The sequence below is a fragment of the Manis javanica genome, chromosome 3 (genome assembly GCF_040802235.1).
Source record: "Manis javanica isolate MJ-LG chromosome 3, MJ_LKY, whole genome shotgun sequence".
In the NCBI taxonomy this organism is placed as follows: Eukaryota; Metazoa; Chordata; class Mammalia; order Pholidota; family Manidae; genus Manis; species Manis javanica.
In genome coordinates this window covers 199,035,371-199,060,982 of record NC_133158.1, presented here as the reverse complement: position 1 = coordinate 199,060,982, position 25,612 = coordinate 199,035,371, and the positions used below count along the sequence as shown (strand labels likewise).

General features: G+C 39.6%; 1 protein-coding gene across 6 annotated transcripts in view; it reads left to right on the top strand.

Moving 5' to 3' along the window:
* ARHGAP10 (Rho GTPase activating protein 10) overlaps nucleotides 1-25,612 on the top strand; it is a 275,052-nt gene that overhangs the window by 213,207 nt on the left and 36,233 nt on the right. For 5 of the 6 annotated variants that reach the window (XM_073232593.1, XM_073232594.1, XM_073232591.1 and 2 more), the window contains one exon: nucleotides 14,481-14,631. In XM_073232593.1, coding sequence (XP_073088694.1) covers nucleotides 14,481-14,631 — 151 coding nt within the window. The remainder of the gene's footprint in view (nucleotides 1-14,480; nucleotides 14,632-25,612) is intronic. The other variant, XM_073232592.1, reaches the window with a different exon arrangement.

Sequence of the window (25,612 nt, the reverse complement as noted above, 5' to 3'; positions counted from 1 at the left end):
GAATGAGCTTCAGTGCAGATTCATCCCCAGTTGATCCTCCGTAATGCAAGCTGGCTGTCACCTTGATTACTGTGACCTGCGGACCTGAGCAGATGACCCAGTTATGATGTGCCTGGACTCCTGACACATGGAAGCTTGCTTATATACATTACAACGCAAATCAGAAAACACAGTAAGTGTATTTTTTCAGGCTTTGAACTTGTGGTTTGTTACACAGCAATTGTTAATGAATATGCTGAAATTTAATGATCTCCAAGGTGTTGGCATCTTGTCTCACTCTGATTTAAATAAATAAATAAATAATCTCATGCCACTTACTGATACAAGTTCCCTTTCATACCCTCATGTATTACAGTCCAGTCACCCTGGCCTCCTTGGTATTCCTGGTATATGCAAAGCACCTTTCCACCCTGAGGCCTTTGCTCTTACTCATTTATTTCCAACAGTTGAAATATGGCATGGTCTATAGTAGACAGTTAATATTTGAATAGACATTTAAAAATCGAAGTGTGGAACTGTGTCTCAATTATTCTGTATGTTAAAATATTACAAAGAAATTACAGATATACTAAAGATATGTACAGGCATAGACAGACAACTTTTTAAACTTTCTTATCAGGAATCAAAGAAACTATTGACAGTGATTACCTTGATGGGGAGGAGGGGACTCAATATTTTTCCAATATTCTAAGTGTGTCAGTATCGCCATCAACAGTGTTATCAAGATGGGATTATAGCTTACTTATAGCTTTCTTATTTGACTTAAAAAAAAGTAAACCAACTACCACACACTTAAATTTATATTACAGAATAAAAAATAAATGGTTCTGTATATCAAGAGTAAAAAAATATACATCAGTTTGACTGATTTATTGGTCCAAAGTGGAAATCACTGGAGCAATCGGGCTTCAGTTTGAAGAAACTTTTATCAGTGAGTCTGAATCTTTTTGAGTTAGAGCTTCATACATTCTCTCCGTCCGTCCTTTCTGATGAATGAAGCCTGTGTGTGGCCGTCTTATCTATCCTTAGGTGACAGAGACTTGAAGCAATGATGAGAGAAGTATTTGCACATATGATCTGTTTAACACAATATACTTATTATTAAGTGCTTATATCTTGAAGTTAGTTTGGCAACAGTTATTTTGCTCATATCTAGACTACCTTCTGGTTATATACACACATGATAATCAGGTGAAGAAATGAAATAATGGCAGATTTATGAACTTCTGGCTGATTAAATATGGCCACAAATTGTTTCATATTCCTCCCCTAGATATGTGAGAATCTGCGTCCCCTTTTCTTAAATCTTCGTGGACCCTGAGACTGCTTTGATCATTAGACCGTGGCAGAAGTGACTCAAATGTGGCTCGAAGAGCCTGGCTGCTTCCACTTCCTTTTGGAACAGTCCTTCTGGGGAAGTTTGCTGTGGAAGAAGTCCAGCCACCCTGACACTGCCACACTGTGAGGAAGTCTTGCTTGCTGTATAGGCGGAAAGAAGAGACAGGTCCAGCCAGCCCTAGCTGTTCAGCCTTCCCATGCCAGGTATCAGATGAATGGAAAAATAGCTTGGTCATCTCAGACCCCAACAGACCAGACTGAGGAACCTGACCGACAACCAGAACTGAGGTTTCAGACATACGGCCCCCATCACTGTCCCAGCCATCTGCAGTCACTTCACCCCGGCTGCAGCGGTGCCATGCCCTAACACCTGAGTCGGAGTTAGGAGTATAATAAAATGGTGGTTGTCGGGTACCACTAAGCTCTGGAGAGGTCTGTGCACAGCAATAAAAAGAAGGAATGGCCCACTCTTTCCCATGAAATGAATTTGAGGTTAGTGAATTCTGTTTCCCTATTGATTTCCAGAGGAAAAGGGAATATTTTTAAATGTTGTATATTTAAAGAGCAACATGTTATCTGCATCTTTTCATATGATTCAAGTTCTAAGAATGAAAATACAGTGCAGGATCTCCAGGCGATCAACTATCTTCTTTCATTCTTCTCCCCATACAGGCAGCAGTTGTAGAGCTTTTGCCACCTGGCTGAGTTTCCACCTACCCTGCCCTCTGCTCTTTCAGCCTTCCTGACACCCAGAGTTCATTTATCAATTGAACTCTCTGGCCTTTTTCAGAGGAGAGCTCAGTCCTACTATAGTACCTGTATAGTGTTTTTGTTTACTCATTTTTGTGTAAGAGGATATGGGATTAAAATGCCTGTAGGTGCTGTGGTTCTCAGGGAACTGAAGGGAGGCTGGTTAGTAGGCTCCTTGAAAACAATCTCTGTCCGTGTCTGGAAGAATTACAGGGTTAGTATTTCAGGGGCCAAGCAAAGATGCCTTTATTTATAATATATTTATGAAATGGTAACAGTTTACAAGGCGTTTTCATGTATTTGTTAATATCTGATATGTTCTGCTTTTGGAAAGAGAAAAGCAGAATAAAAGGAATAGTGAGACTAATAAGATGAGATTGCTCCCCGAACAGCCAGGGGCACCCGTTTGGCCTGTTAACAGCAGACGGCAGGTGTCGTCAGAACCCAGCTCACGGCTGACATGGAGGAGGCGAGGAAGGGAGCCTCAGGTCTCAGCACAGCACACCGTGTGTTTATCAGCAGGTGAAGAAAGGTTGCCGTGCCCTGCAGAAAGGGTGACAGGTCAGCTTGACAGGCTTGCTCCTCTGTTGAGAAGAGTGAGTCACTTGCCTCAAATTGCTTGGTAAGTAAGTGAGACTCTCTTTTGAGATGGGTGTGTATTTTCTCAGTCATAGATCCATGGGCCAAACTATTCATGCCCTGCATGCAGAGTTTATACCTTTTTTGGAACGCCCCTAGTCTCAAACTTGTAACACTTTGGTGACACGGAACTCATTATTTCCCAAATTACCCTGCCCAAGAGTTGTGTGACTTCACCAGCTCAAAAGGTTTTTTTCTCTCATATTCAGCTGATACATGCCTTCCTACGGTTTTCAATCCATTAGCTGTGATTTTAACCTTCAAGCCAAATACATGCTGAATCCCTCTTCCTTAGTGTTTACACTCCACTAACACTACGTGGTAGTGTTTTTGGAACTGGAGAATTGGCACTGTGACTTGTTGGATTTCTAATTTCCCACCTTCCTGGTCACATTCTGGGATGTGATTTATAAAAAGAAATATACATTTGGTGGTTTGTACTTGATGGCTGGCTCATAGCTCCCCAAACCCTTAAAATTTCCTGAGCTATAAAAGCAGTGGGAGCATCCTTGTTATGTCTGGTCTCTCGTTCCTAGTTCCTGAAATGCTCCAGAGCCCTAGAGGTAAATGGGCGTGTTGTTATTCCTGACACATGCCTTTCCACCACAACTGGGTTTGTATGAATGAGGCGATCTTTGGAAAGCAGCTAAGGATGGGGGCTGCTGGTTGCCAAGGGAACCAGCCATGAATAGAGGATTGGAACTTTCAGTCCTGCCCCCTGATCTGGGAAAAGAGAGAGGGGCTGGAGGTTGAATCAGTCACTGATCCCCAGTGATTTAATCAGTCATGTCGGTGTAGGGAAGGCTCCCTCCATGAAAATCCAAAAGGAGAGGGTTCAGAGAGCTTCTAGTTTGGGGAACCAGAAAGCTTCCACATGCCACCATGCTGAACCCCAGACTCCATGAGGACAGAAACTCATTTGCTGGGGTCCTTGCCTTGTCTGTCTTTTCATCAGGCTGTTGAATCTCATTCTTTAAGATCCTGTGTAATAAATCGGTAGTCTAATGAGTAAATGGGTTTCTTGAGTTTTGTGAGCTGCTTTAGCAAATTAATTGAACCCAAGGAGGGAGTTATGGGAACCTCGGATTTACAGCCAGTTGATCAGAATCACAGGTGACAACCAGCACTTGAGATTAGTGGCAGACGTGGAGCTTTTAACCGTGGAATCTGATTCTCTCTCTAAGGTAGATAGTGTCAGAATTCTGTTGAGTTGTAATATATCCAGTAGGTATTCGAGAATTGCCTGTTGGTATGGGTGACTAGACCCTACCTGTTGAAATTGGTGACTGTCTTGCCAATAGGTTTCAGCCCCAGGCAAGTTCACTATGGATTCAATGTGACCACAGATATGATAGTAGAACGTTCTTGGGGCGAAAGGGTTTATTACCCATCTTGTTCTCCCGGAGGTAGGTTGAGCACTAGAATTATGTCTGCATCCAACAGTCTGCAGGTTTGTAATCCTCCGTCTCTGCCTCCACCCAGAGCACTGGGCAGAGGTCTTTATATAGTGACTCAGTCAGTAGTAGCTTATTGCCTCCAGGGAAGGAAGCAGTAGCCTAGCAGCAGGCCAGTTACATCATCAAGTGGTTTAGGTTCAGTGAGGATCTTGGTTATAGGAACCCCAACTTACCCCACAGTGACTAGAATGTTTACACTCCACTGGAGAGATTTCTGTTTTTAGTGATTCTTTTACTGCCTAATGGAATGGAATGCCCTTGTGTGGTCCAGTCCATAGGAGGCTTTGGGAATCAAAAGTTATGCATGGATTTTTGACTGCATGGAGGGTCAGCACCCCTGACTCCCATGTTGTTCAAGAGTCAACTGTGTATTACTGTCTAATTAATGTTAGAACTCTCTGTGACCTGTACATAGTCCCAACAAATTGACACTAATTAAGAATTTGTTAGAAATGAGATTTGGGGGCACCACTCTAAAAGTAGAATCTACATTTTAGCAAGATATGTATGCACTGATTTGTATTTGTAAATATTTGAGAAGCACTGGTCTAATGCTTAGTCCATATTTATACTTCACTAGTTGTCAAATGATACCTTTCATAGAAAACTCACCCCCAGTGAAGGATCGGGTCTGGTACCACGCACCGTGTTTAAGGATCATCATGTCTCTTTAGTCTCCTTTACTTTAGAGTGGTTTCTCAGGCGTTGTCTTTCCCCACACAGGTACTTTGAAGAGTATAGGATAATGGTTTTATAGAATGATCTTTACTTTGACTCTTCGTGATTGGATTCAGGTTATGTGTTTTGAGGGAGGTGAATGATGCTGATTCTTATTTGTGCATCAGCTGAGAAGTCTTGAATTGCTTGAGGCTTGGAACATCTGAATGCTTCTACACTCACATCTGGTGCCTGGGCTAGGATCACTCAGAGGCTTGAATCCTCTGGACTGTTGAACAAGAGCTCCCTACCCAGGCCTCTGCAGAAGGTGCGGGCCTCCTCACAGCGTATGACAGCCCCAGGGCTCTAAGGGAGTGTTCTATCCAACAAGACAGAGATCATAGGGCCTTTTACAGTACAGCCTTGGAAGTCATACGACATCAGTTTGACACATGCTCCTTGGTTGATGCGGTCGGGAGTGTGTCCAGATGCGAGGGAGAGGGGACATAGATCCAACTTCTTGACAGGAAGGGTGTCAAAGAATCTGTGGCCATGTTTTAAAACTGCCACAGGTAGTGAATCGCCAGATTTCTTAATGGAGCACCTCTTTTTCTCTTTGTAATTAACAAGGATCCATTAGGAGATACTGTGAGACTATTAGAGTATCCTGTTCCTTGTCAGACTTTACCCTTCAGCGTAGACATTCACTGAAGGCTCCTGTGCGTTTCTGAGCTGGGATTTAAATGACATAAAAATCTTACACATAATGTGCTCATCTTCCAGTAAATAAACATATAATGAGAACAAACAATATTGGATTCTCGAAATCTTCCTGTGACAAAGATATGCATGCATGACCCAATTTGACGGGTACTAAACATTTCATACTGATGCTGGCACCAAACACTTGATTATTAGAATGTCAACAGAAAGAGAGATGAAGGGCTTCTGCTCTCCTCTGTATGTGGATCTATGGCTATTTTATCCTGACTGTTCTCTCTCCTTCCAGTGAAAGGAATACACTTACCACATCATTGCACCATTTATCATGATTGGAAACATATGTGTCAAAGCTGGTCCTAGGTGAAGGAAATCTTCCCTTTTGCACTTCAAACGTAGCTACTATAACTGAGAGTTAGCAAGTTCCAAACTGACGTGTGATATGAGAATCAAAGCATTAACCTTTTGAGATGCAGGAACTAGGGTGATGCCTCCATCTTATTTAAGATTTACTAAAACAAATTGTGCAGTGCACACTCAAGGAGAGATATCAAGCCCCAGTAAATGTGACCCTCACATAGATGTGAGTTGACAAGGGTGAGTGTCTAAACATTGGGCTGTTTGGAATGCTTTTAAAGTTATGCATGAATATTTTCTAAACCCCTAGTTAGAAACATTTCAGTTGGGAGGTAAAATCTAGTTGTGTCCTGATGTGTTTAGAAGTCTAATCTTGCCCCAAGCTTATTCCTAACAGATGCATGTAGCAGAGGTCACCTTTCTTGTGTAACTGGGGACTAAATACTGGTAATTCCTAGGAGCCTGAGGTCCACATGTAGTTGTACTGATGTATTGACTCCTTTAAAATGTGAAGCAAAAGTTGAATGTAAAGAAAAAAACAACTGAAGAAGAGTTATTAAAATTTTAACAGAAATGTGTCTGTGCGTGTGATGCTGGGTGGTCTCAATCTTCCATAAGAGCCTTTTTCTCTAGTTTATCGGAATTCCTGTGAATGTATATGAATGTATTATAGAGGAATATGATATGTATTAGTTATCACTTTTGGAATGTGAATACATTATAATTTGAAAAACAAGTTTACTGATAAATGAAAATCAAAACTATTCCCATAAATTTTAGGAGCAGTGAATAAATATGAAGGCTGATAAGTACCCTCCCCCTCCAGCCATGCAGCTATCATAAAGTACTACCATTGACTACTTTCAAAACCTGTTTTTTCTTTAGGCATTTGATTTTATGAGAGCAAAGTGGGAAAAAGTGTGTTGCATTCTCTCTTAAATATGTAGGCCGTCCCTGGGGGCATACATACTTGGAAAAGGTTTCAGATGATTCTGATAAATATAATCGTATATGTGCCTTCAGATGTTTTCTTCACTATAAATAAAATTCAGACATTTCCCTTGGAAAATTAATAGGTCTGTGGCTTATTTTTCCTTTCTAGGGAAATGGTCAGTCAAGCCCAGCCAAATAACGAGGGGTCACGGCTTGTATTCCAAAACAAAAAAATGGCCTTCATCTTGAAAATTTCCTAAGTGATGAGTCTCAGTTCTAAATGAGTTTGCTTACATTCAGTTTAAAGTTTCATAGGTAACACTGAGGGAGGGTCCTGCTTCTTGTCATGTGTGGTTAAAGTGAAGGTTCCTGTGGCCAGGATTCTCACCTGTCCCTGGTCCGCTGGCTCACTACACACATGTGGGCAATACATTGTTATTGACTCTATATAAAGAGCTCTGCCCACCCTGGGTGACACAGTGGCAGGGCTGCAAGGCTACAGGAGAACAGAGTAGAGGCTGGAGTAGTGGCAGCGCCAAGGACAGAGATTGAGACAGCTGTGGGGGCAGAGGCCAGTTTGCTGCATGCAGACTCACTCTGAGTGGACAGGATTCAAGTGATTGACCTGCCACTGTGGGAATAAAGTTGGGTATAACCCTTTCACCCCAAGAATGTTCTACTGTTATTTCTTTGGTCACATTGAATTTATAGTGAACTTGTCCGGGGCTGAAACCCATTGGTATGACATCATGGCCAGAGTGAGCCCTGGGTGGGGAGCCCTCTCCTTTGGGCACTGTGCTGGGTGGGCTTCCTGTGCTCTGATCCTTGGTGCTCTGTTAGGACGAAGTGATTTCTAAGGAACGCTTGAGTTCTGGAAAGATGAAGGGTAAATAAAAGAAAAATGAACTTGGAGGCAAGTTGTATACCAAAATTGAAGGAGGAAAAGGAAGAGAAAAAAAAAGGGATATTTGGTATGGGGTATGTTTTCTCATTGATGTAGAGTATATTTCTTCAATATTATTCTAGACTTTTGTTGATGAAATGTAAACTTTCTGTTTGCATGTGAGCAAAGGGCACCTTGATTGGAAAAAACTCTAGGCATTGGCTTTTTAATCAGTGAAGAATATTTGCAGACATTTGGATTATGAAAGTTAAAGTTACAGCTGTGTTTGGGAAAGTGTTTTTTTTTTTTTCTTTCTGACTTTGGAAAGTGTATGCTTGTGTTTCCCAAATGTTTGCAGGTGCAAATTGATAAAACTGCACCTGGAGTGTTTTTAAAGGTTTGCAAACCAGAAAACAACATTTTATAACTGGGAATATATGTTCGCACTATGAATGTAAGAGTGATGGAACCTTTGGCTTAAGCAGGAGGAGTTCACTTTATTATTCGATTGGGGAGAAAGCTATTTAGTGAATGTATGAACATTTCTTTACTACCATTAGGTTCCCAGGATGTCAGAGCTAAGTGTTATTATTAGTATTACCTTTGTTGTTTCCACTGGACAGTAGAAGAACCAGGACACTGAAGAATCTGCAGTTAATGCCACTGAAAATGCCACCTGTTGGCGTAGTTTGGGTATGTCTCATTTTATAAAGTCTGGTTGATAGAAGGTGTCATTTACTAGACTCTCACAGTCAGAAACCAAAGTCAACTACGTATTACTCTGTTTAGTACATAGTGTGCTGCAGAGATCAATGTGGTATCCCCATGAGGACTTGGGAAAGGGTCTGAAATTGTATCCAGAAATTAAAACCAAAAGCTTAGAAGGAAACTTTGATAAATTCTACCTATTTGTTAAATTCTAACAAGCACATTTTCTGCTTTCCTTTTTTTTGGTTGTAAACTAAAGTGGACGCTGTTTTTCAAAAGGCTCCTGGTAAGTCAGGGACATGGTCAAAGCCCAGTGGGGTGAGTGACCACTGGACTGGGAATGCCTCCTGTCCTCCCTCCCTCCTTACTGCCTTCCTTACTATCTTCTGTGGCATGATGGGAAGGGCCTCATGCTGACGGGTAGCGGTAGGACTCCGAACATGACCCTCTAATGTGCTCCAGTGTCAGTCTCACAGATGTGTGTGTTGAGGCTTGTATCAGATAATGCATATGAAAGTGCTTTGAAGAGTTTCAGCTATTAAGCAAAATCTCCCATGAAGAGGAAGTCATGCATCAAGGATAGTCTGTTGGAAAGAAAGGGTCAGAGCCAGCAAAATGGGAGACAGCTTTTGGCAGTGAGGTCTTGGTCTGGGAATAAAGCCTGAGTCTGCCACTGACTAGTGGTATGAATATGAGCAAATCTTTAACCGCAGGGGCCTCAGTGTGTTCAACTGTGAAATAAAGGGGTTTGCCTAAGTGACATCTAGGATACCTTCCAGCTCTGAGATTCTGAGTTTTAATGAACCAGAACAAACATAAAGCCTTAGAATGTTTCCAGCATTAAGCCTGAACCCACCTAGTATTTCACCACTGGACCGAGAGCACCTCCTGTCCTCCTCCCATTCTTCCTGGCTGCCCTCCTTACTGTCTTGTGTGATGTGTCCCTATTATCAATTCTAGTTAATTTGCTATAAAAGACCTATATTTAGTCTTGGGGTAGTGCTGCTTCTAGGGTAGACACAGAAAGTTTTCAGAGCTCAGTGTGTACTGTTCACATGGTAGCTAAATGCTAAAGTTGGGATGGAAGGTTCAGGCTACTTTGGGCCAACTTAGACTCTACAACCCCAAGGGGATGAGCGTTTGCCTAAATACACTAGAGACGCTGAAGTCGAAAGTAATGATTGACCATTTTGTAGTTAGGTATTTTAGAAAGAAGATTGGAAATTTTATTTTTGTCCCTCTTTCTATGGTAAAGGTTCATTAAAGGGTGTATGCTTTGATTTCCAACTGTCTTCTGGTTATACATCTGTCTGTTATGGGTAGATGTAGTTACGTGAGATATGACATCCCCAAAGAGGACGTAATATGAATGGATTTAACATGACTGGGTAATGTTGGAGGCAGAGGGGCGTGGTGACTGAGACATGCACACTGGAATCAGGAAATCTGGGTCCACATCTTTGTAGGTCAAGTACTTGGCATAATGTCCAGGATATTCCAATTACCCAGTAGTTGCAAGTATTAATGCAAGATGATAGGAATATACTAGTTATCTATTACAATAAAGACTGGTGGACTCTTCTGTAGAAGCACTTTTTTTTAAAAAAGATCTCATTGTCCTTAATTTCCTTTAACCATACTAATGATTATTTCAGTTGAATCAAATGCTACAGGTTCGAGTTGGGTACTAAAGCAAAATTTTCAGAGACCATCCTTTTTTTCTGTTCTATATAAAGTATTTCTGGGAGAAGTAACCCAGTTATTTCCACATGTGGCCCCTGGTTGCAGAAAATGAAGGATGCAGGGAGGTTATTTCTATGTATGACTGAGTCCCATGGGCATAAACATCCAGTTTGTTGAGTCTGTGGATCTGTGACTCTGAAAAATAGTGCCAGACTTGTGTTTGTGCTGACACTTGTGGGAGACTTGAATAAGCGCTTACTTACCTGACATGCCTACGTGTGGAGTTTTGTTTTTTTGTCATTGGATTGTCTGGTTTGAATTTTTTCTTTGGTGTAAATACGTAGGTAAAGTGAAGAAATTTTCTACCCTGAGAAAAGTAGGTTTTGAGTAGACTTGCTCTCTTAGTATTGCTTAACTTGAGTTTATGTTAAGGCAATGAGAGATTTTGGAAAGAGACCTGGGCATTAAAGGCATTTGCATCTATGCATTGGCTCTAGAATTGGACAGTCTAAATTTAAAAATTATAGTTTACAAAGCCTAAAGTGTTGTATTTGAAGATGACACACATCTTGACTACATAGAAAAAAATAAGCTTAGTTTTAACTTCTAGAGTCAGATTGCCAAAAAACGGGTTTAAATTTTTAAAGTAAAGAGTTTAATATTTCCGCCTAAACTTAAAAAGAATATCCTTTTAAAGTATTTCTGGTGTTTCAGAGAGAATCATGAGAGCATAGCTTTGTAGTTTAAAAATAGAACAAAACAAAACAAGACTTGAGAACTTGAGTTCTCAAGGTGGTGCTCTGGCGTGTAAAGGTAACACATTGCTCGCTCACGAAGACAGCGCAGTGATGCCGAGGCTATGTAGATGTCCTCTGTTTTGCTCATTCTAAACAGACATGGAATGGTACAGCTAATTTTTTTTTACTAAGAATTACATTTTTTTTTCTTTTTAACTGGCAATAGGGGTGTTGGAATCAGAGTTGAGTTAGGCTATCAACTCTACCATTTTCAAACTGTGGCGACTTGGGCTAATTGTACAATCTTTGAGCTTTTATCATTTCAAAATGTGGGGAATGATACTTACCTCAAAGGCTCTGCAAAGTATTAAAGTGCTTTGGAGAAAGACTACCACCTGGTAGGTGTTTGTTAAATGTATTCGACACAAGAAGGAGCTTAAATCTCAAAATTTCAGTGCATAAATGCCAAAATAAATATACAGAGCATTGGGGATGTACTATATGTGATCATACTGCAAATACCAGTAACTACCAGTTATTTCTGGCTCTGGTGTACCAAGTTGTGTATAAACATTCTCTAATTTAATCCCTGTAATACTTTGAGAAGTAGGTATTATTGTCCTCATTAGACAAATGAGTGCAGAAAGCCCACGGCTTTAAGGAGTATGTCTGAGCATAGCTGGGAAAGCATGAAAGCTAGGATGGTCCCTTCTGGGGTCAGCGCCTGTTCTTTGCGACCTCCTAATAAGCTGGATGGTAGGTTGCCTCTTTGAAATGCTAGTGTAGCATGGAGTTTATTGAGGGAGTGGTTGACATTTAAAATCTTTGAAACATTTTAGTCCTGATTAGAACTTGGGAAGGTCCAAGGATTGCTTGCCTATGTTCAGTGCCAATTTTTCTGAAATGATTGTTTTCCTGTTTTGATTTTGACTTTGGGCCACCCGACACAAATGTAGAATGATGTCAGATGACTGTCTAAGTGAGTGTTTCTCAGCCTTGACCACACAAAAGAGTCACCTGGGAGCTTTAAAATGCAAATCAAAGAAAAACAGGGCCAAAAAATCTGTAGCCCAGTTCCCACTTCCAGGTATTCTTTATCCTCTTGAGTTTTATTGAGACATAATTGATGTGTAACATTGTATTAGTTTAAGGTGTACGATGTTACTGCATTAGTTTGAGGTGTACAAAGTAATGATTTGATATATGTGTATATTGTGAAAGATTAGCATAATAAATTTAATGTCCGTCATCTCATATACTTAACACATTGTTTTTTCTTGTGATGAGAACTTTTAAGATTTATCCTCTTAGTAATTTTCAAATATATAATATGGTATAGTAATGATAGTCACCATGCTGTACATTACATGCCTAGAACTTAATTATCTTATACCTGGAAGAAATTTGTATCTTTGGACCATCTTCACCTATTTCCTCCCCATTCCCCACCTGCTACCCCACTGCCTCGAAGAACCACCATCTGTTGTTTTTGTTTTTTTGAGATTCCGCATATAAGTGAGATCATAAAGTATTTGTCTTTCTCCGACTTATTTCACTTCGCATAATGCCCTCAAGGTCCATCCACGTTGTCATATATGGCAAGATTTCCTTCCTTTTTATGGCTGAATAATAATCTCCCAGATATTCTGATATAAACTAAACAGCATCATGAGTATTTTGGAGACTTCTGGTGTGTCCCCTGTGCATTCAGTCACACTCCCGGCTTCCTGCTTTGGAGTCTGACTCTCAGACTGGGGCTGTCCCTACAGCTCACTCCCCTCTCCCCCGACCCTCTGACCTCCAGTTGAAGGGGGAGTGCGGAGGGAGAAGGGGAAACAGCAGTCATCAGCGTTGATATCCCAGGAAGGTCTTTTCAGAAGATTAGCAGCTATCCAATGCCAGTTCTTGAGATACAACTTTTCCACTGTTTATTTAGGCTTGGGATGTATTGGCTGTCTGTGTGGTTTGGTTTCCTATTCCAGTAACATCCTAGAGGCATTTGCCATGTTTGTAAAGATAAAACTTAGGTAAGTCAAGGAGCTGTTCCAAGAGCTGGTTACACGCAGGTGTTTTCTTTCAATGGGATTCAGTTTTCCCATCTCCCCTTCTCTCTTTCACCCCTGACATCCTCTCCACTTTCCAAGCTAACTTCTTTCCTGTTCCCACCACACCACAACCTTGTTTAATTTGAACAAAGACAGAAGGAATTAAATTGAGCTGTGGATGGTTGTCTAGACAGCAGGGAGTTTTTTAAGGCAGATAAGTAGTTTGCTATTTGCCAGCGTGCCCTGTCGGAACATGGAGTCTGTGGAAATCTGGTGTTAGCAGGTTACCAGTTGGAGCACTAAATTAAATGTTCACTAACAAATATTTGTCCACAGTAATTTAAATCATTTTTTATTCTGTTTACACATGAGGGGGCAGTATGGTACTGTAAAGCGAATGCTCTGTTGAGATTGTTAATTATTATTGGTATATAATAATTCTTAGGTGAGAACTTTTAGACTATGCGATTTTAACTCTGACATGGTTGTTAGTTATACAGCGTGATCCATGAATGTAAGAGATACCCTCCCTTGTATACACAGGTCACATGCCTATTTTTATTCCTTAATTTCCTTGCAACCCTTGGGCTTTCATGCAGTGCCTTTTATTGTGAATTTTCTATCTATGTTTGGTTTAATGTCAGCTGGTTTTCTTCCTATTTCCTGCTTCCACCTGAAGAATGCAGCTCTTTGGGAGATGCACTGTCTGTTAAGTTGATGTCTCTGAATATTTTATGACTTCGTTGAAGGCTGAAAGGTCTCCAGTGTTGCTGGGGACAAGAAACCTCTGAACTTAGATCTTGGCGGCTATGGAAGGTCTATTATAAATCACCTCTGTATGATATGTATCCCTTTATGGCACACATTGCTTTTCTCAACAGGAAAAACAATGCTAAGCAAAAAAGCAGCACATTTTAATTAATGTTGTTATTGCTGATATCATGAAAGACACTGTAGATAATCAAGGTGCAAAATATTTTAGGTTTCATAAATGGAGGGGAAATTATTAAGAGAAATTGGAGGATATTAAATGAATTGATGAAATCTATGAAGCATTTTACAAAAAAATGTCCATGGGAATCTGAAAGGTAATTTCATAAGCACAAGCTATTTTTAAATGTGTAAAAAATATTTGCCATCGTATGTTACTGTTTATGTAGTCTGAAAAAAACTGAGACCAATATTTGGCATAAATATAACCCTGTATGGAATTTAATGGGATATTTGTTTTTCATGTTTTATCCTGGCTACTTCCTTTGTGGATAAATAGCTGTGGTATTGTCTATACCTGGTAAAAATAACTATACTTGTTTAGTTTGGGAATGAATTTATTTTGAAATATAATGATTTGATGTTGCTTTTACTTTAACGAGGTATTTTATTTTCAAATCTTCCATTAAAAAATACATAAAAGGCTTATGACACATACCCCAAATTGGGAGAAATGAATTTTTGGCTCCTGCCCATTTTGTATGAACTCCAAATCAAATGTTGTTTGATATTGGTTTTCCGTTAGAATACACAGGTTTCTGTTCATGGGAAACAATTAATGTCCTTTATGCTTTCATGGCAGATTTTTAGGACCCTGCCTGATGCCACATTCCCTGAGCCAGTCTCCCTCTCAGCATCACCTCCAAACGCTCCACCGAGGCAATCGAAGAGACAAGGCCAGAGAACTAAGAGGCCCATCGCTGTGTATAATCTCTGTCTTGAACTGGAAGGTGGTAAGATGTTAACTATACTTTTTTGTTGATGCGTTTTGAGACTATGATCTATATCCCCTGGCAGGCCATGGGATTCAACTCCCATTCCCTTTAAGATGATCGTTTCTGAGGTTAACAAGGAGGGTAAAGCTTTCCTGTCTGGGAGAGAACGCAAGTTTCAGTTTTGTGTTTGTATTTGCTATGCATGTTTCCTTTTTTATTTTTAAAAGACAGCTTAAATTTCTTTTTTGGGAGACTTGTGTGACCTCCTGTGAGGTTACATAACCCTGAGACAAATGGAAGGGGAACTAAAATTAAAGCAGATCTTTTATGAGAGGAGCTGATGGAGTCTAATGTTAAATTCATCTCAATTAAAGGCACAGTTCACCATGGCCCTGGAGTCCATGGCCTCTGTACCTTACTTGCTTCCCCCTAAGGCAGGTGTCTCATCAGTTGGCAGGTGGGGCAGGTTGACTTGCTTTCTGGGGGCCAGGCTGAGTGAACTGAGCTGCGCTGGGACTCTAGCAAATGGGATTTGTCGAGTCCCATCCAAGTTACCTTGATCCTGTTAGTTGTGTCATGTGCTCATGTTGTCTCAGTATTGCCAGATTGCCTGGTTTTAAAAAAGAGCCTGGAAATTTGAATTTTAAACTGTGATCCCTACAAAACAAGACCGTGAGCGGTGTGGAGGCTCCGGATTGCTGACTTGTAATCCAGTGGTTATCAGTGTGGAGAGTAAGAGGCTCATGGTCCGGAAACCTGTGTTTTCAGCAGGCCCGTCGGAAACTGTGACTCGCTTGTTGGGAACCCTCACCCCTGTTGAGGACATTTCCTGAACTGGAAATTAGTCTTCATTTTTCTTCCTCTTCTCATTCTTCTTTTTTTTTATTGTTCATTTACTATCCTTTTAAGTCACCAAGATTATATTGGTTTGGAAGTGTGTGATGATTGTCAAAGGGAGGAAGGGAATGAAGATAGAAAGAACTACAGTACCTTCATCATAAGCAGCTATATAATCAAGTGTCCAGGAAGTTAATATCCAAAGTTCAGTGCTGGCACCAACTGTTTTCTACTCAGTGGACATGGAGGTGTATCTGCAGGACTCCCAGGACTCAGAAAGCATTCTGTAAAACTCTGGAGCCCAAGACATTCTGGTATTCCTTTGAATTGTTTAAGACATATCAGATGATACAAGTATTAGCTTTACACTCAGATCCTTATTTTCCAGAGGAAGGTCATGAATCATTAAAATCAAACTATAATTTCAGAGCTTCCTTTTAGACATTAGTTTCAGCTTCTGTTCCCAACTAACTTCTTTATTCTCTATCTCTTCTCTCATTTTCCCTCTCTCTCAACAGAGTTGCTAATAAGGAATAAAACTGACTGGTTTGAATTGCACCTTTTCTTATATCTCACTTGTCTTCTGGTAGAAGTGTTAATAAATAGTGGAAGAGGCAAATGTTGGAAAATGGGAAAGAAAGAAGATATAGAATAGTATCTACATTGGTTCATTGGCTCTCTGAACAAACTGAACTGACTGTGTTTAAAAGAAAATGACCAAAGAATGACCTTTTGTCTTAGAATCACATCTACTTGTTTTGGTATTTTTAGGAATTGAATCATAATACTCAAGCATGTGCATATAGTGTACTAGTCTTCTGATCATTGGGTTGCTAAGTGATTATTAGTAGATAAGCAGCTGCTAACATGGTATTCAGCACTTTTTTTAATGGAATGCTCAAGATGTAGCATTCCTAATTTTTAGGTCATATAATAATTCTTAAAAATTGGCTGTAAGGGGAAAAAAAAGATTGTCAAATATTCTGTTTACTCTGTTTTTATGTTCATGATTTATATGATGTTTTCTTTTATATTGTGCATTTTATAACTTACATGAATTCTTCTTGACTGCAGCCTTGGAGTTCTTCCTTTTTTTTGCAGGGTGTCAGAATCTGGAAGGTCCATGATTTTGGTCATGGAGTGATTTTATTTTATCTTATTTGCTCATAAAATAAAACAATAAAAACTGTTATTGATCTGTCCCCTTCCCCCCACCAATTATCAGTTGCTAAGATTTAGTGAAACCCAAATGGTAGGGAAAGGAATTATTCAGGGAGCACAAAGTAGGGTCTACATTTTGCATATTCCAAAATGGAAATAAGGGGTGAGAGGTGGTGAACTTGCTTTTGAAAGAAAACATATAGGGAAAGGATACTAACAAACTATGTTACTGAATATCACTTAGCATATTGAAAACTACCCCTTCAAAAAAAAATCTATTCTTATTACCAGGACTTAAATTTTTTTTTTCAGTATGCTGAGTCATCTAATTGCTAACTCTACAACCTTTTTATTTGTATTTCTTACTGATGTGGTGGTGTCACTTAGCATGTTTACCTTGTTTTAAGTATGCAGGAGGGCTTGGTTGATAATTTTTCCCGATTTTTTTAGCTAATATGAGTCAGAAAGAAAATTTAAGTGCAAGTATGTTCTCCCCCCTCATTTACTCACTGTAGTGTAAGTTAAATCTAACTTAATAAAATCCAGGACCAAGTTTTGTGTAAAAGTTAGGTAGATTATCTGCCAAGATTTAAGGAACTAGTATGGATGACTTGGAGATTTTCTTCAGCCCTGTGATGTGGTCACAGATTTGGTATTTGAGTGAAGTGGCTTGTGGTCTATAACTTCTTTTTCTGCACTGAGTAGGGTATGAAACTATGTGATGTACCAAACAGCCAACCCTAGAAAACACTCACAATTGGTTTAAATTTAACATCAGGCAGATCAAAAAGTCACTGTTAGCAAAGAGTCAGCAAGCCTGTTAGCAGAAGCTGAAGTAGAATAAGCCGAGAGCAGAGAATCCAAGCTGGCTTGAAACAGGAGAGAAACCTGCTGTTAGACATGATTCTTATTACGTTATATTCAATCCCAACTCCACTCCCAATGGAGAGATGACCATTTTAATTAAAGATGCATAATACCTTTACTTTATTGAAGACTTTCATTGGCTTTGGCACATTTAGCCATACTGTATACACAATGTACATTATTTTCCTTGAAATATGTGATTAAATGATACTAAAATTATTTGCTGAAGACTTTGAAATTCTAGTTACTAAGAATCTTTGATGATTAATATGAACTGGAATGGATGTAGTATCTAGCTAGATTTCTTTAAATAGAGCAGCTATTAAATCTTCACTGAAGTTCTTGCCTTTCATCATTTTGTAGAAGCCATATTGTTCATTTTCATATAGCATTTAATAATGTCATGAACTTCAAAGTTCAATAGATTTGGCTAAGTCATTTGTGAAAGAGCAGAATATGAGGTAGTTTGTTAAGTGGTAAAAAGAAGATTAAAAATCAAAGGTTTGCTTTCACTTCATTTCAGGTTACCCTTTTGTGGTTTCATTTCTGTAGAATTAGAAACAAAAAGTTCAGTATGTTATGTATTTGTTTTCTCCTGCCCACTCCAAATTTATGTCTTTACTACCTCTTATTTTTAAAGAGAGATTGCTGTGTTTGTTGTAATTCCCCCAAATATAAGGCAAGTTCATGAGGTTGGATGGGACATTCTCTTAGTTTTCATTCAAGGCAAAAGAAAAATTCTAAAATAAGGTCTGGGGAGTAGGAGAGAAGATGGCCATCATCTGACGAGGCTTTGCCTTTCTTCCTTTAAGCTATGTTTAAATAGAAGCAGACATTGGCGGGACCGGTTTTTATTTGCACCTTCTTGGGTAGTTAGGTGTTCTCTGCCTGTCTTCTTTTGTACATGATGCAGGACTTACTTAGGCAGCCTAAGTTATGTAGGCCTAAGATTTATAGTGAGATGAAAACAGAATCATCTTGTAAGCCAACTGGCAGGATTTAATACCATTTTAGAGTTGGTCTTACTTGGGGTCGGCACTTACACGCTTGGGTCGTGGCTGTGCTAACTGCAGTGCGTTTTGTTGGACTTGTGTCACTGAAGTCATGGTACAGACACCATGTTGAGGGTGCAGAGCCAGATAGTGAAGAAAAAGGAAAATATAACTGTTAAAAGGGAGACGAATAAACAATGGAGCATGATCGTTTTCCTTCTGTCCTGTGGAGGGACATGCTGTGATAGGGATCAGTCTCTAAAGTTGGTAGGACAAATGAGTCCTGTGGAGATGTCCTTTCAGCTTAACTGAATCCAGATTAGAATCTTTGAATGATTACCTACCATTTAAATGTCCCACATCAATGAGACTAATGTTGGTGATACAAATTAGCCACTTAAGGTAAGTCAAAAAACTGTGGTTGGACCCTGAGATATAAGCAAGGAAAATGAAAGCTAAAAAGTAGGCTACTATAAGGTTTTTGGAAATGTAGATTTTTAATCTTAAAATATGGAATGCTCTTAGCATTTTGGAGTTTTTCCACTTCCATCATTTATTAGTGATTTTTCTGGTACTGGATACTCAAATCAGAATGACACCACATATCTGTTAAAGAGTTTTTATAAACTCCCCATCACGCCACACATGGTTTCTATTTCAAGGAGCTGATATTCTATTCTCATTTGGTCTGTCACCATTTAGTGAAATATGAGACAGCGTGGCGATGCGTGCCCAGTGGTGGGCTGTTGGCCGAGAGCGCTCCAGGGCTGCAGTGGGTGGGAAGAGCTTCACGGTTGCCTTTGAGCAGGGCTTTCTTAGCAGTTGGCTGGGGAAGGGTTTCAGGTGAGGGGCTTGGCATGCATGAAGGCACAGCATCTTTCCAAGCAAGAGCAAGGCAGGCAGGTGAGGAGGAGACCAGCTGGACCAGAAGAGGGCGGCGCTGAGGGATGCAGGAACCTGATGAGATGCAGGCCGACCTGGGAAAGTGGCCTGGAGGAACCAAGGAGTGGTGAGGAGCGTGGGTTGAGGAGTTTATGTTTCGACTGTACTCATGGGCACATCACTTACTCTCTCCATATTCATTTTATTCACTGCAAAATAGGAGTATTCATAATGTCTACTACTGAAGAGGCCTGCGAAGGTTAAGGCAGTTAATATACTTAGCATGATGGCTGGCATATAGTAAATGCTCAAACACTGGCTGCTGCTGTTCAATATTATTGATGCCAGAGAAAAGTGCCTTCTGTTGAAATGGTAAGAGATATTACTATTTTTTTTGCAAGGGAGAAGAGTTGTAACGTGGAAAGTGATATTTAAGGAGGAAGTTTAATCTGACTTAATCTCTAAGAATCAGGAAATCTGTGGTAAAAGCCTGGTTAAGTAATTGAGGCTTCGGTTGATGTGGGCTTGAACCAGCATTAGGGATGGGAAATAAATCTGGGAAAGATATTAAAGCACAATTATTGGGCTTCTTAACTGACTAGATATGGAGGATGAAGGCAGGTAATCAGAATGGATGTCATCAGCCACATTTTAGGCTCATAGATAAATCTATCAATATGTTTATGTCTTGGTTTTTGCCCTGAGGTATTTTATTTTTAAAATTTGGGTCATTTTCCATCAAGAGGAAGGAAATGCCTCATTTTGTTGGTGTCTTCAATACATACTGCTATATGTACCTACTTTGGAAAAGAGGGTTAGCAAAAACAGTGTAGAACATATTGGTATAAATAGTGTATACAGTGTATCAGTAGAAAGGGAAAAAGATTAAATAATTATTAAAATATTATGTCTTTTTAGAGAAAGAATAGTCTTTTAACCATGAACAATGGAAGCTTGTTTTTCTCATCCTCTACCTCAGAGACACATATTAGTCACATTTAGACACATCACAAAGGGATGGGAGGCAACCGCTGATTTCAGTAGCAGCTAAGGGCCGATAGCCGAGTCATGGCAGCCCCGTGCACTCTAACCTCAGTTCCCGTGCCAGCATCTTCAGAAACCACCTTCCTGAAAACATGCTTTTATAAGTGAACGGAACTACCCTTTCCTCTGCACAATGTGATCAGGACACTTATGTGAGAGGTCCATTGCTGACACGGATTTTCAGTGACATTCTGTAGTTACTGATGTTTCCTTGTAGACGTATCAGATGAGTTGGACCTGTAATTGTGGCCAACCTGAGCCCCCTGCCACAAGCAGATCCTTGGCTTCAGCTTGGTAATCTTCTCTCCATTCTTACCATGATTTTTTTTTTTTTGCATGACACTTCATGGGTGCATTTTGGGTAATAACTTCTGAGTGCCAAGGCCTCTTGCCATTTCCTCAGAGCAATGTTATGATTCCTTGACATGGAATGAATATAATGTGAAGTTAAACGTTAAGACCACACTTGCCTCAGTGACAGTACATGTAAACAGATTATCTCTTAACTCACTTGTACAGTGATGAGATCAATGGGTTGGAAAAGGCAGCCAGAAATTTCAGGGCTGTAATTGAGTTGTGGCATGCCCATAAATCATGTGGGCCACTTCCCTGGCATTGGCATCCCCCCGGCAGCCTCCCAGAAGCTCAGCTCCCCCCTAATGTTAGTGACAAAGCACAAGGCCACTTCTTATATGATTCCTATATAATCTTAACTGTGTCTCTGTGTGGGATGAACATTACCTCTTTCTCTGGCAGGGAAAAAAAGCTTATTTAATGCTTTTTAAAAAAGTACATAGCTGCCTCTCTGTGGTGAAAATAAGTTCATGGCAGGTAACGGGTTTCTAGAAGAGAGAAAAATTCTTTAAAGCTTGTCTCCCTGTGGTGTGGGTTTTTTTCCCTTCACTTCTAATAGCTTTTATTTTAATTTCTAGTTCTGAATTCAAGCAGCTGTCACTCTCTTTATAGCCCTCTTTGAAACTCTTACAGCGTAGGAGGTAGCCGGGCTGTCTAAGAAACATCCTTTCAAACCAACCAAAGTATTGTTTATCCTGAATGATATAGAATTTTTAAGGCTGTCAAGAGTGACTGATTTGAAACGTTTTCTTTGGTAGCCAGGAAGATGAGCAAAAATCTTGAAGGTGAAGATATTATCTCAGTGTGGCTGATTTCAAGCGACTTCTACTACTTGGAAAACTCTTGGGGACCATGAAAAAAATGACCAGGAAAATCTAAGTGTTCATTTAGCAGTTCATTTTACTTATTCATATATATGAATCCTTACCAGCTGTTGAGATAAAAGAAAACAATGTGAGATTGAGTCAGCGATGGAGAAGACTCCGATAGCCAGTCTTTGCGGGTTGCCTCTTTGAGCTCTGGGTGGCACCTTTGTAGCTTGGGTGCCCGCAATGCTCATTCTGCTTTTCATGGCATTCCCGTGTGCCTCCCAGCAGTACCCAGAAGGAGCTCAGTGTCACCTTTGGATGAAAAGAAATCTTCAGGCCTATTCAAATGAATTTGGGGGCTGACATTTCCCATATACTAATATTCTCTAAAATCAGCAGCAGGATTTTTTGAGCTTGGAATGTGATTCTGATTTTATTTTTCTCTTCGGGTCAGAATAGAAATAGTGATTATGTAAGTCTCTGTTTATGATCTTCATTATTTTAAAGGTGTAGTCTTCCTCATAAAAATTTTAATGGGTTAATGCAAGAATAGGATACAAAAATCTAGAGGGTAATAATAGTGAACAGTTACATATACCATATTATATGCCAGGTACTGTTTTTTGGCCATGTTTATTAAACTTAGGAAATCCTCATAACAATTCGACAGGTAGTATTATTATCTCTGTTGTACAGTTCAAGAAACGGAGGCACAGAGAAGGTCAGTAGCTCACCCAACTCCTACAGCTGGTCAGTGACAAAGCCAGTATTGAATCCAGAGCCCGGGATCCTTATAACCCTGAAAGTGCTTAACACAAGTGTGGTGCGAAAGTCTTATCTTCCCTGAAGTCAACACACATGACTGGTTTTCCTCTGAGTCTTTTCAACAATACTCTCTGCATCTTTCAAACAATATGTTGATTTATTCTTTTTAAATTTTAGGAATGATCCTTAGTTTTGCAAATGGCTAGTTTTGTTTTAGGGGAATCTGAAATATGGTCTTGAGAAAGGAAAAGAAACAGCCAGAGGTGAGTGTGGTTTTAAACCCGGGACACAAGGCACTGTAATAAAAATGGGCCCTGCAAGCGAAAAGGGGAGGCTCATTTTATGGGAAAGGAGAAAGGAAAGCAATCTTTTATTTTGGTGATATATTTATTGTGATGTATACAGCCATTTACCTAAGTGAAAAAAATACCTAGTTTTTAGTTGTAATGTAGTTTATCTCAGGCACCTCATGCTTTAACAGATTGTTGGAAATGAGTAAAGTGAATACAATCAGGAATCTGATGCTGCCTGAATATAGTGGATTTTCCTCTTATTTTTCTGTTCTCTGTTCTCTTCCTTTCATTTAAAAATATTTTTAAAAAAATACAACATGTTCCCTTGTTTGCAACAACAGAAAGTATATGATGATGCAGTGTAAAGTCTCCATTGCATCACATCATCTCAGTTCCTGCACCCTGCAGTATATGCAAAATGGGGCTGAGCCATCACAAAGCCCGTCTTTAGTTCCAGAGTTATCTAATATTAGCAATTTCAATTTTTTTTTCACTTAGTAGGTCAAAAATCATAAAGCCCCAGGGGTTTCATATAGGTCAAGCTATAGTTTCTTAAATACTTTCAGAGCTGAGATCCAAACTGGATTGTTAGTGGGGTTGTACCACGTGAAACTGCTCTGTGTATATCACACATGATTGAATAGCAGCTTCACATGGTTCAACCTATGGTTTCTCATTTATCCTTCCAGAATTTTTTATGTATATATAAGCAAAAAGGAATATAGATGCTAATTTACCTCCTTGTGCAGCCAAGTGGTTGTACCTGATTTTTAAGAATTTTATTTTACAGTGTATTTCCTTAGCTTTTCATGTCAATATGAAGAGAGCACCCCTCTCCCTTTTCCACTGCTGTATAGTATTCTGTGTGTTCTGTTGTGGACGTTTTGGGTTCTTAGCCAAACACAAGCAGATGATACAGATCCCTTAGAAGCACACATAGGCTTCTGTGTTTCTGAATGAATAAAGCACATTGTAAAACAGAATTTTCAGAATAACCTCACTTCTAAAGAAAAAACTATGTAAAGAAATACATAAGCATAGACATAAATCTGGAAGAATGTTAATCAGTTATGGCAGTAGTTGTGCTTAGTGGGTGAGAGCCTGGTGATTTTCTTCTTTATACAGATCTCTATTTTTCCTATACTGAATTACTTGTTATACCCTCATGTACCTGTATACACATACATACACACAACATATGTATTTATGTATTTAAGTTACAAATGTTTCACCTTAATGCTGATGCAAGCTGTGCCTGGCAGTTGTTGTGTTGGGTGTAAGTTTACCAGTTTGAAGTGGAAAGAATGAAGCAGATCCCTAGAAAGAAACCTGTGGAGTGGAGTGCCTCTGGCGTGAATTGGCCTGGGGAGACTTCACTGGCACCATTGGGAATGAGTAGCTCTTGCTGCTTAGCAGTCTCCCTTTAGCTCTAATGCATCTTTCACCTTGTACCTGCGCCGCTCTCTCACAGCCACATTGTCCTAGCACGTGGGGGATTACTTGGGCAGCAAGCAAGTTTAAGTGAATGGTAGAACTGTTTGTGGTTAGGTTTGGCTTTAACCTGGATTTAAATCTCTAACTCTTGCTCTCTTTCATGATCTCCCCAAATTCCCTTTTAAGCCTCTTGAGTTTGGGGCAATATAATTTCACATGGTTTTTACTAAGAACACATGAGCTAATGGTTGTACCTCACCCAGCAGTTAGTAAATACCCAAGTATTTTAGCCTATGTTTTCTTGAGGGCCTGGTGTTTGAAGTAGAGGACTTCAAATGTATTCTCATATATGGTACGCTTTCAAAGAAAATGTAGCTTAGTCTTTTATTTTTGGTTATTTTTGTCAAGCATAATACCGAAGTTTATTTGTTGCTAGCATTTTAACTTTGCAATTAACGTTCTTTAGGTAAGAAGAACCACCAGGCTAAGAGGACAGGTGAACAGCTAGGAATCCAGCAGCCCTCACTGCCTCAGCTGGCCTGGAGCTGGTGTTCTGAGCACCGTGCTCTCAATTCCTGAGCTGTCAAAGTGTCAGCCTTCCTCAGTTTATGGGACGCAGTTTGACTCAGTGTCTGATTACTTTTTGGTTCCTAAGGATAATAGCACATGGTGGTTATATTTTTTGTTTGTTTATGTAAGCAGAAATCTCAGTCTGTAAGTGATACCTCAGGACTGTGATTATGATATAAAAATGCTCACTGCTTTACAGAGTAAAGCAATTTGCTTTGACTTCTATTGACATTGCAACTGAACTGGTTTTGTTCACTTTATAATTGAATTGCTGCAGACTTCCATCGACCTTTGCAAGTAGTAGAGGTGGTTCCTGGAGTTGTAACCTAATGCCTATTAGCTGCTGCTATAACATTATAATGGGATCTCTGTTTTATGTCATGTGATCATAACATAGTTGATTTCCTCATCAGCTTTTTCTAGCATACACTTTTGGCTTATTTTAGCTGTCCAGTAGCTTTTGGGGGCAAGCATTATGCTTAATTTTTAAAATCTTTGGGCACTAGAAAATAAAATACAGTTTATATTTTTATATCAATTTCATTACATCTTTTCATACCTCTTAATGTGACATTTTAATTTATAATTCAGGAGTTGTCTTTTTTCTCTTACTCAATTTTGGGGGGAAGTGTATCTATATGTAGTTTTGTTTTTTGTGCTTTTGGGATTAGGGTGGGAGTTTATTCTATTGAGAGTCACATTTCTCTTTCCTAGATGTAATTTTTAGATAAATTATATCACTCAGGTGAATTATTCTCATCTAGCCACTAACTATCATTCATCTGCATGTTATTTAGCTTCTTTATGGTTCCCACTATGGTTTGTCTTGTTTGATGAGGGCAAAATGAAATGAGAGGAACTGGGACATCTTGCCCCCTACCCAGCGTGGCATTACTTTAACTTGAGCAGAACTGAGAATTGGGGTAAGTGGGACTTTAGGAACCTTTCCTTCCACTTGTCAATTATAACTTGTGTCTCAGTGTACCTCCTA